Genomic DNA, 12,322 nt, shown 5'->3' with positions numbered 1-12,322 from the left:
CCCCTTCCCCCCCACTCATTCTGAACACCTAGCTATGTACTTATTCTCATGCATATCTGCATTTTCCTCTATAAGCAGACAGCCATCACCCTTTTACATTACCATTACTATCTTGATTACTCTGTTCTGTATCTTTGGTCTCTGCAATGTATTTCTATCACAGATTTATGCAAAAGCTTCTGAAATAATCCTTTTAGGTCCAGAGCACTAACTGTCAGTCTATTTTTTTAATTCCTGCACTTAACTACACCAGAGTCACTGTTAAATTAAGTATTGTATTTTCAATTTAAATTATCTTTATCACTTCTTTTAGTCCACATTTCTGATATAAAATTATTTTTGGAGACTTACCCTTAGTTTGTGAACTTTCTGTGACTGTACAGCATTTATAGAATGCAATTTAATGTCCTCTAGTCTAATCCAATTTCATGGCATGCAAGGGCTACACTTACGATGTTATTAAACTATGAATATGTAAAAGGATCCAGTTGAGCATACTTGCAATTTAACTATCATATTTAAACTACACTATTTAATGATTTTAAAATCTATTTAAGGAAACCATTGTTTGAGATGTTATTTCTATTGTGCAATTACATTTTTTAAAAGTTACCAAAACTAAAAATAGTAACTAATGTAGTATCTTTATTAATCTCATATAAAACAAGACATTTTAGAGGAATATTTAAAATTAACTTGTTAACTTTCACATATATTAAAAATCTGAATAGTAAAAAAAGATTGGCTTTCCTTCTTGAATTGCATCTCCATTTTATCATTAACTGATCCTTGACCAAACAGAGCATATCATAAACAGAACAATGCCACTTGTAATGTTTATGAAACAAATGGAATTCTGTTAATGATTTTAATTGGAAACAATTACAGTGCAGTATAAGGATAAACTACTCTGGAGCAATTTTCATCAGCTTGAAAGCACAAAAGTGCTAAGGTTTCTTACTTTTTGTATAGAAACTCAAAAGCTATGGATGTTTGCTTTTTGTGGGTTTTTTAGCTACAAGTTAATTTTACATTCCTCATGGAAATTCTCATGTGAAAGAAGACTCTATATTGATTACAAAATCTTTTGGGGTCAGTGCATCAATTCAGGAAAAATAGTAACGAAAAAGAAAAGACGCTTGATTTTATCTACCAGTCCTGCAATGTTCAGAGAAGTCTAAATTAGTACAAACTGGTAAGCTTTCTATAAAATCTAGGCTTCTCAACATCCTTCTCTCCTTACATCCAATCTAATTGTGAGGTCTGATTTAATCAGGCCTAGCATCTCTAAGGAGTGGTTTACTCTTTAAAGTTTATTATTTTTATGTCTGGAGTATTTAAGATTGCGGAAAAGGTTTTGTCAAATGGAGAACTGGAATGATACAATGTTTGAAAACAGCTGCTAGATTCTCAGTGACCACAGAACCTGCTGGATATGAACTAGACAAAAGAGCATACACATTTCTAACAGGGCCACAGATGTTGTCTTATAAAGAGGCAGTTATTCTCACATTCAAACTTGCATGTTTTCATTGCTTTCTAAGCACTGTAATCACATCCCTTTTCACTCCAGTCACTCTACTCATGTAGCCACTCTTTTGTTCTTTCCATTCTTTACATTTTGCTTTGTGCAACTCTAACATCTTATTAGACTCTTACCTTCCTAATTAAACAAAAATTAATCTAATTAGCCCCCTTCCCCTACTGCTCTCAGTGGTATTAAGGTTTGCATTTGAAAGGGCATATATTACAGTGTCAGAAGTCTTTTCCTCCACTATGTTCAGTCTTATACCCCTGTGAAGTTCCCAGGAGCCTCCTAAGGCAGGATGCAAATATGAAACTTTAGATGCTGCCAAGCACAATTTAGATATAGGCCCAGAAAAGCAATCCAGGAAGAAAATATTATACACTCGTGTTTTGAACTGACACAAACCCTGAAGTAGCTTTTATTAAAATAAAAACTCAGAAGAGAGAGACACTGCAGTGACACTTGTATTTAAGAAGGTGAAGTTTCAGTCATTCAGGTTTCCTATTAACTAGATTTAATCATGTTCCCATTCGATGTGGGACTTTTAGGCTATCCTTTGGAGACATGTAAATCCAGCATTCTGAATTACCTTCATAGAACGACATGCCCAATATTCAGGCAGCATGACAATGAAGCTGTATGACCTCTCCAGATCTTTCTTTTATTTTTAATTATTTGTTTTGTACAAAGCTCAGCACGGTAAATTTCATATTTATGAAACATATAATTCATATGACACTATGGAACATATATGAACTCTATCACATACATAAAGTCATGTATTACAATAAACCAATAAGCTCAGCATCAACATCCACACTACATTAACTGCTGTTAGAGAAAAGAAATATGCATCTTTGTTTTTTCTGCCAACAGCTTCCCCTCTGAGTAATACCAAAGATGATACGCTGGTCCTCAAACTTCTCAAGTCTGCTCATTTTTGATAGCTAGGAACACTTCTTGTTATTTTCAGTATCAAATCATGACCTTCTATGAAACAGTTTTGCAAGCAGAGGACCAGAATTTATTAAATTTGACCTGTAGAAAAGCCTGGGTAGACTCACAAAAGGAATATAAAAAGGATGTCCTGGTTTATTTTTTCCACATACTTTTAGAAGCAATCTATATTGTCCTTACAAACAGCAAAAATATATCTGTTATCAAGACTCATCAGAAAAGAAAGTAACTATACAAGTAAACGTAGATGAGGCCTGGTGAAAAAAGGCCATTAGACTGAAAACAGGGAGACATGGGTAAACAGCAGATACAACATTTCTGTGGTCTAACTTAAATGTTTTTCAGCTAACAACCAGTTAATAACCATGAAAATGTTTAAGTGTTAAAGCAACAACAAGAAGACTAAGCCTTCTTCATATACTAAGCACAAAATAAAGCTAAAACACCCACACCCTTTACTTCATTTCATATGTATAAAACAAACAATAGAGAATAATATATAAGATATTCTTTTTTTTTTTTTTTTTTTTTGCATGACTTCTTTCATAAAAGACTGATTCTGATGTTTTTTTTGAGAAGTCTTTATTGACCACACTCAGAACTAGTAACTTTTTTCCCTGAGTAATTTTCTTTATTCCACTGTGCAGACACATTTTTTTCCAAGCAGGAAACTACATACAATTATCCTGATAATGTGCACAAAATTAAAGATTTAAGAATACATAAAAAGGTACACACACAAATCGTCTTTTTACAATTTGAAGTTTGTCTTTAGATTCAGAGCACTGTGTATGAGTCACCCAGGAGAATTTAACTCAGCTCTACTTTAATAATCATCCATGTCTGATCTCCTGTGTCATGTATTAGCTAGAGACTTATTTTCAACTACTGTACTCAAGATGAGTAAAGTTTAGGGAAAAATTTTAAAACTTACCTTCAAAAACTCTGAAGGCTTTCTTGCAGCTTGGCAGAGGCCATTTTGCAGAATTTGATTTTTGAAAATTTTCTTTTAACTTCAAATATTCCATGGGGAAAAAAGATTTGGTAGAGTTGTTCAGTTCTACAATAATTAATGGGAAAGAAGGTATACATCAATGCTGTAAATACAGCAATAATTTCCATACATTTCTACTACAAAATAAAAATGTCTTATCTACTGTGTAATGCTTTTTCTGATTATAACATCTCTTAAATTGTTTTAAAATCACATAAACCAAAGCATTTCCAGATATATCAAGAACAAGTCTTAAACATGCCGTTTTGACACTGTTCCTCTGAAAAAAGCATTTAGGAAAGATGATGTAAAAATCTAGCAAGGTGAAGTACATAATAAATCAGGCTATTTAACTTACAGAACTATGATGACCTCTATGAATGACATCTATCAAAATCACTGTGGTATTAATTCTCAGTTTATATTGTTTTTTGTTTAACACCATCAGTAATGTAATGAGAGGGGAAGAGTCTGAAACTTTTTTTGGAGATTTTTAAAATGTTGAGGATTAACAGGAATTAAGAACACATTTGTAGAATGAGTAATGACATATTGCAAGAGTTGACATAACATTAATCTCAAAAAATCATCTTCTCAGGATATAGTTTCAGGAAATATCTACATGGACTGCAACTCAAACCTGTCAAAACTAACCTATCCATAGCAATACAACAATGGAAAACAATTTAAAAATAACCATATGTTCCTACCACAGAAAGGAAGTGATCTGCTGGTAACAGATGGAGTTGCCAAGCTAGTAGTTAACAGGGAAAACTTCAAAAACCCCCCATTTTGGCCCTTCAAACCACCATGGCTCCAGATAAATACTAATTACAGCAGCTGCTACCATAATTCTTTCTGTACCTTAAAAGAAAGAAAGGTCCTTCACAGATCTTTGAAAAGGCTTATGGATTATTATTACCTGGTTCATTGTAATTGTACATACTTTTTCAATAATCAAGATTTTATGGAAAGATCAAATCTTTTTCTCTGGCAAATTTGAGAAAGCTAAGCTTTTTGTGAGCAGGCTCCAGAAGGAAGAAAACATTCCAAATGCCCTTTATGTAAGAGGAAGGCATTAGCAGATTTGAAGCAAAACCAACATGCTGGTCTTATTCTAAAAATTACTCTGTATTTCACCACGTCAGAACACAGGTGGAATGAGGCTACACAACACATGCGGAGTACAGAAACCTCCAAATCCTTCTATCTCATTATGTGAGAACAGTGCTACTGCACCCATAAACCTCTGTTGGTGAAGGGAAAGAGGCCATTTTCTCTCCTAAATGTAAAAGGAACAAGCTGTCTGTTTTTCACTAGCAGTTTTAAATTTTTATGTAAGAGCTTTATATGCTGCTGAATGCATTTGGATTAAGTAGATTCAGATTCAGAGAAACAGCTTCTGATGAGACTCTGCTTGCCTCTCACAGCATCAACAGAGAATATTTTAGTTTCCTTCTACAGACTATAAAAATCAGCTCAGTTCTTTCAACTTATTGTTCAAATTTGAACACTGAAATCTCTGGTGAGGCATCTAATTTGTGTTTTTCAGAAAAGGCAGTGGTGGTAACTCTTACTGGCTTTTAGGTGGTTGCTTGGTTAGGCTTTTAATGAAAGATCCTTTCAGGCTGGCCAGGCCATCTGTCTTTCTGTATGTATGTGACCCTTTCCCCGACACGTATTTGGATCTTCGATGCACAAACACTACGCTGAAGCTGCATTTCTCCAAAGTGCTGGATTTATTTTATGAGTGCCATATCCGTCCCTTCTTGGCCACACAACATAAATGAAAGTTTAGATGAATGGAAGCACAGAAGCCAACACCTGCTCACTTTCCCCTGATAGGACAGGCAATTAAAAGACAAAGTAACTTGGATCCTGGGCCCCCCAGATGTCAGTATATCCTGATGGGAGAAGGGCTTTTAACAAAGCTTTTAAAAAAGATGGGAATGTATGGCAGACACCATCAGACCAACCTATCTGGACTAGAATTCACTCTCAAAGGAACCAGTGGAAAAGCCTCACTTGATCGAGGCATCAGGCCAGATGAAGTATCCTCATGGGTCAAATCCAGCTTTGTAGCTCTGGGTTAAGCACTCTTTTTCTTCATAATTGGTGGATAATTGACCAGTTATCCTTCATCTTTTTTTGACATGTTACATGCATTCTTCTGTTCCAGTTATGTTCAGTTTGCAAAACTGTACAAGCTAAAAAGTGAACTTCTGAATATACCCTTAAATGTTTTCTTTTTGATATGCCCTTGTAAAATAAAATGCAGTTATACAGAAGGAAAGCTGCAGAAAATATCCAGAATAAGTGAGTAAAATAAGACAACCCAGCTGTAGCATTAGAGAAATATATAAAGAATACTAACAACTTTTGCTTTGCTGACTGCACAAACCTACAGCAGCAGTGACTTTAGCGTAACTTTTAAAAGGCTTAATAAATCTCTTGAATAAAGAAAATATTTAGTCCCCCTTACATTGGTCTGGCACCATTCATCTTTCTTAAAGTGTTGATTTTACTAATTTCTCTCAGGATATGATATCATCATCAATATTTCTTCATAAATTTAAAAGGTGCTCAATACCTTATGCACTGAGAAAGTACAAAAATATTTTTCTTAGTATATGTATAATAAAGTAAATTTAGTGTATCTATTTTCAAATACACTGCTAACTCAAGCATATATTGTTACATACCAAACAGCAGTAACAAAAAGCTGCTGTAAGGGCATATGGATTTATCTCATCTGAAGTTTTAATACTAAACACATCTTCATGTACTGTTATAGCTCTCTATTTACAGTAGAGTCTCAATTTACATATTTATGACACTGTATTTACACTTTAGCCACACAAATCCTTTTCCTCAAAAAAACTACACACCTTTATTTTCACAGAATGGGTTAGGTTGGAAAGGATGTCTTGAGATCAACAAATCCAATGCATCCTGCTCAAGCAAGGTCAGCTAGAGTGGGTTGCCCAGGAGTGTGTCTGGTTGGGGTCTGATTATCTCCACAGATGGAGATTCCACAGCCTTTCTGGGAAACCTTTTTGATCACACTCACAGGAAAAAAGTGTTTTCTTGTGTTCGGATGGAATTTCATGCGTTTCAGTTTTGCCCACTGCCTCTTGTCTTGTCAGTGGGCATCACTGTGAAGTCTGGTTCCCTCTTCTTCATTCCCTCCCATCAGGTATTTTTACACATTGTATATTAAGTACTTAAAGGCTACAAATAATCATGGTAATATTTCATTTAAATGACAGGACTTTAAATGTGTTGAAAAGTTCTGCAAATACATTTTAGCAAGTATCTACTCTCTTTGTGCTCTCCCAGCAGTATTTTACTGCAACAAATCCGTTAAATGCCTTTTAAAAAATTTAAATATCCCTAAAACAATAAAAAGTAATTCTCTATTGGTGAGACACACTTCATCTGTACATCAAATCCAAAGGATCATCAAACATTAAGCAAATGAAATGTGAACTGAGGTTGAAGCTTTCCATCCATTTTCTTTTCTGCAGTGCTGACATAGTCCCTATCTCTGGCCACCAGCAGCTCTCCAGTGAACCAATCTGGGGCAACTAGTTTGTCTGAAAAATATCTGAAAAATGCCTCCTTCCCACCCAAATGAGTTCATATATTTAGCCCAATGAGTTCCTCTAACTGGTCTGCCGTCAAATTATACAAAGTTGTGCCTGTGCAGAGGAAGAGTCTGTGCATAACCAGAAATAGAAGCTGGGCAACTCTGCTGATCAGTGTGAAATCATACTTTAATCTGCATCCTCAACCTGTCATCATCACAGCACTCTCTCAGTTTAAAGAGGGTTGTTGCAAGATCTCTGCAGCATGCAAAAATAAACAAATACTCCTGCATGGCTTAGTCATTTATATTACTTTGTGACCAGTCTATCCACATTTTTAAGTGCTGTTAAGGGCTTAGCTCCAGATCTCATAGTGCAATTTTATTCATGGTGCTTGAATTTACCTTTTTAAGCTTCAGGCATAAAAGGCTGACTTACGTTGTTCCAGGTAACCCATCTACAGCACTACTTACCCTCTTCTATCCCTGTACCCATTCTGACACCAAACACCGCTTATCCACCATGTTTTCCTACTAATACAAGTCAGGAACACTAGAGATGAGAGAGTAAAAACTGTATTGTAAAAACTTTAATTTTTCTACCTGTTTGGAAAAAGACTCGGGCAATTGTAGTGCGACACAGTGGACATGGAGTGCTGGCTGGATTGTCTTTGGCAAGCATCCTTAAGCAAGGTTCACAAAAGATATGGTGACATGGATAGCACATGTAAGGATTGAAATAAACATCCAGGCACACTGCACAGAGATAGCTTTCTTTATCTCTTCTGAGTTCATGCTCATCGTCTGTATGCAGGTTATCATTTGCAGCCTGCAAGAAGAAAAAGAAAACATCTTTTCACAGCTCAGCTCATAACTATTTTGGATAAACCAATCAGCAGGAAGGCGACTTTAAATAACACTTAAGAAGTTGGTACACACTGGTTGTTGAAGTTGGTGATATTCTTAATTTTTAATACAGGTTACTTTTAACAAGATGATGAAACATACTGATAAGACAGGAATGTCACAACAAGCACTCTGTGGGAAAGGAGAACAAAAATCATACGAGACAGTAAAGAAGGAAATAACAAAACCAAAAAGGCTGCGTAAAACTGTACTGTGATCAGATTTTTTCCTTTAAAAGAAATTTTAACAATTTATTTGTAACTTTATTATTAAATACCTAGTTACTTTGCCAGGAAAGGCAAAACAAAACACAAATCACTAAAAATAACCTGTGGATTGTTCTGCCTTTGAAAGGTAATTTGTGAAGGGCACGTTTCAGCAAGAAAAGTGATTCAGAGTTTGAAACAAGCCACAACTTTGTTATACAATGCAGAATCCAAACCTTCAGAGTAGAAAGTCTAGAAACCCCTAGCATCTTTGGTAACTGCTTGTTTTTGCCAGCACATATGCTCCAAATTTCCTTGTACTGATATATTTGTAGGGGGACATAGCTGGACTTCTGAAATGGTGTACATGCTATATGAGTGTAACAACTTGTGCATATTGCCAGGTTCCTGCTTTGACCTTGTAAGATGACTAAACCTTTCCATGTAATCTGAAGATCTTACACTAATGGCAGCCAGGGTTTTTGATTTAAAGAAAAGGTATTTCTTTTCATCTCTGTGGAAGCCACACAAGAGACACTGACTTTGCTCTAGCTCTTCTATCCATCCTCTCTGTTTCACAGATAACAGACCCCAGCGTAGTCCAATATCCAAGAGACCCACTAGGGAGGAACTAAGACAGGAGAGTATCAGACACTGCTGAGTATCAAAACTCTTCTTGCATGTCCCTTAATCTAAATTCCCAATCCTTCCCCAATGATTGCAGTTTAAGTGTCTTAATTTTAAGCTGCCCTGCAGTACCAGTGACTTCTTGCAAGCTCCAGTATCCATACTTAATACTCTCATGATCCTTGCTCAACCACTGCTCTGTACCTCCTGCTTCGCTACTACTCTAATGATAGTCCTGCAAGTCCTTCCAGACATCTATTACTGACCTATTGTTGATGCATTTCTACCCAGTAAATACTACACTGTTCTAGAACAGTTGTTTGATTTGCATCTAATTGGCATACTCACTAGTATGTAACACAGGCCACTTTTGATACTCATAGGCCATGGCAAATGGCCTGATACCGGTATACCAAATATTAATGACAATTGTTATTTGTGCCCACTGTAGAGATGCAAGTCTCTAGATCTGTTTCAGAGATGATTACATGTATAGCTTACTGGTTTGGATTTCTGTGGTTTCTCATTATAGTTAGTCCTCTTCTAGCTGAGATACTGTACACTGCAACTAATGAATAAGCCCTAACATTTATGGGTACTGTGGAGTGCACTTAAAAATACAGAGCAGAAGTATTTACCCAGAATTTATCAGTTCTGGGTAAGCACTCATCCTGCCAGTCCAGCTCAGCCTTTGCATTGCACTTTCTAGAACACCAGGTGCCAAGAGGGCTTGTAAATTCTGGCCTGCTGTGACACTAACATATGGAGATAGTCTGGGTTTAGCACTGTGTCCAAACATAAGCTCTAGTGCAACCCTAAACATCAATCACTGTGTAGCTTTTGTAACACTTATTTCAGAACTAATTACTCCAGCTTAATTTTCTCCATGACAGACTTGAGATAGGCCCAGAAAACTTCAGTGTGTACTGAAATTTACTGCAGAGGCAACTATGCTGTACTGACAAGCAGCCAGCGGTCTGGCTGGGACTAGCTTCTGACTTCTCTAGCACATAGAGAAGCTAAACCAGACACGACTGGGACTATTACTTCTGCTCCATGCTGTAGGAAAGAGTGTTAAAAGTAGCACTGTATGACAATTAATCAGCAGCATTGTTTAACCCAGGCTATCTCTACATTTACAGCACAACAACGTTCACCAGAACAGAATGAGAAAAGGTAATTGCAAATTGATTATAGCTAGGTAATTTTAGAATGAAGGAAGCCTCACATTACCATTTTTTGATAAACAGTGGAAAATAATTTGGCACAGAAATTGAAAAAGTAGTCTGAGATTAATACACGACAGAGATGACTTCAGCAGAAATTAGGGAACACTAGTATGTTCTGACAATGACAAACCCCTCCAATCCAGCTATGTGGTCTTGGCAGTGTTAGGTTAACGGTTGGACTTGATCATCTTAAAGGTCTTTTCCAACCTAAATGATTCTATGATTCTATGTAAGGACAAATCATAATTAAAACCTAGCACAAAACCAAAAGATGGGTGAGGGAAAAGCAAGCTTTGGTCGATCAGTTTTGATGGACAAATAGATAATGTGTACAGAGGAGCTGCCTGTCTCATTGACTACAAGTTAAACATCTTGCATGAGCCGAATAAGTAAATGCGGGAGCTAGAAACAAAATGGCTGAGAACTCAAGGGTGTGGTTGGTTCTGAGATAGGTTTGCAATCACAGTAAGAGGCACAGACAGGAGAATCTCAGAGACAATTGCAATTAGAAAGAAGAACAAAATTATTCTAATATGGAAACTAGGCTCTGGTTAGGAGTAATTTGCTTAGTGGAAGAGCTGTCTTTTCCACGGCTTTGCGCTCCTTCTCAAAAGACCTATCTAGGCACATGGCATCACTTAGTACTGCAAATCTAAAATCAGAGCAATGTTTTTATGCAAGAAGCCCTCATTTAAACAGGCATTGTTTTTCATTTGCAATTAAGCAGTGCCTATATGTTCCAACTACAGCCAGAGCCTCGATGTTTGAGAGCTTTACAAGCACGAACCAGAATGTTGGGTTTGCACAATTACAATACAGACAAAATTGAGAAAGGCCATGTAAACATCAAGGACAGTGATGGGAGCAAAATACTGCCAAATACTTACTGTAAAACCTATTATTAAATAATAATATTCCTAAGAAATGAAAGAAAGGTAAGAGCCTTCAAAAGTGTCCATCTTCCAATTCACTTGGAAACTGCTAATACTGACTGTATCACCCAACAGTAACCCCAGGTATTTCACTGGTTGACAGCAGAAGAATTTTAAAACAAAAAAAGAGAGGAACAGAGGATCAAATTCTGCTTGAAAAGTCTACAAAGAATGTTAACTAACAAGGAATCTAACATAATTTGGCTGGACTACATGAAAGTATTTGATTCCGTCCCACATTCAGGGAGGACACATGCACCAATGAATTACGTGACAGTTAATGTAAAATTTACCTGTAATCATATGAAAGATCTAGAACTAGTGGATGTAGACACCAACAATGAAAGATTCTATATATATGCTACTAGTAAAAGAGAGTTCAGAGTAAAATCTGAGACTATGATCATAACAGTCATAAAACTAAATAAAGCACATGTAACACTTATGCCAAGATGCCAAACTATGGAAAAAAAAGTGCAAAACCCTTCATTCTAAAACAACCATCTCAGAATGATTTGTAAGCTCAAAAATGTTCACAGTTAAATAAAATGATGACCAAGAAGAGAAATCAATTCTATACTTCACATGATTATCTTGCAAAGATAACTGCCTGAAATAAAACGTGGAAAACTTACATAACACCGTATTTCATAGAAATACTAACCCATCAAAGATTAATGATCAAAGATGGAATTTTTTTAAAGGCCTTGAAGTTAAGTGAACATTAGATAAAGTTTTCCATATATTTCACTTTTTAAACAGAAGAATGAAAGCCTAAAGATACCTGGGTATGCTTCGTCCATGCAAACAACTCCAAGTTAGTTAGTAGCTCACTTACTATTAGTGCATAATAATTGTACCAATAAATTGCCCTGAAATGACAGCAGCAGAAGAATCTAAATGCCTCACGGGGCTATGTTCTTTTATTAACCAAGAGTTAAAATAGAATGGCATGGACTGACTCTCCCCATCTAAATGAAATTAGTGTGAAAGCAGAGTCAGGGATAAGCCTTTCAACATGAACATGCCATTTTCAGGGGAACACTCTGCACAACTGTGGTACTAGTAATGAGAAATAATCTGTATATTGGGATGGGATGTGCTAAGCAGCACAGTGCTGTGCAGTATGGAGCACTAGAGAAACACCTAGCAGTGGGAGATGCTGGACTGAGTAGTAATGTTCACTGTGAAATGGCTGAGCATTAAATAGTATAGGATGGTGCTGAAAATTGTGTAAGAGTGATGGAGAGCACTGTGGAACAGCGATTGGTGAAACAAGACATGCATTATTAGTGTGTGGCCCACCAATACAACCAAAAGTTCTCTTAAAATGAGAAACGTTATTCATCCTTGCCAT

At 36.3% G+C, this 12,322-nt stretch overlaps 1 protein-coding gene across 1 annotated transcript in view; it reads right to left on the bottom strand.

Annotated features, from left to right (window-relative positions):
* Positions 1-12,322, bottom strand: part of RNF180 (ring finger protein 180) — an 84,637-nt gene that overhangs the window by 18,588 nt on the left and 53,727 nt on the right. Inside the window, exons 4-5 of the mRNA XM_074931834.1 lie at positions 7,669-7,894; positions 3,420-3,545 (exon numbers count right to left, since the gene is read on the bottom strand). Of these exons, the coding sequence (XP_074787935.1) occupies positions 3,420-3,545; positions 7,669-7,894 (352 nt within the window). The remainder of the gene's footprint in view (positions 1-3,419; positions 3,546-7,668; positions 7,895-12,322) is intronic.

This window comes from Athene noctua, chromosome Z (genome assembly GCF_965140245.1).
Source record: "Athene noctua chromosome Z, bAthNoc1.hap1.1, whole genome shotgun sequence".
NCBI classification, from domain to species: domain Eukaryota; kingdom Metazoa; phylum Chordata; class Aves; order Strigiformes; family Strigidae; genus Athene; species Athene noctua.
The sequence above is the reverse complement of the archived record's forward strand: the minus strand, read 5'-3'. Positions and strand labels throughout refer to the sequence as shown.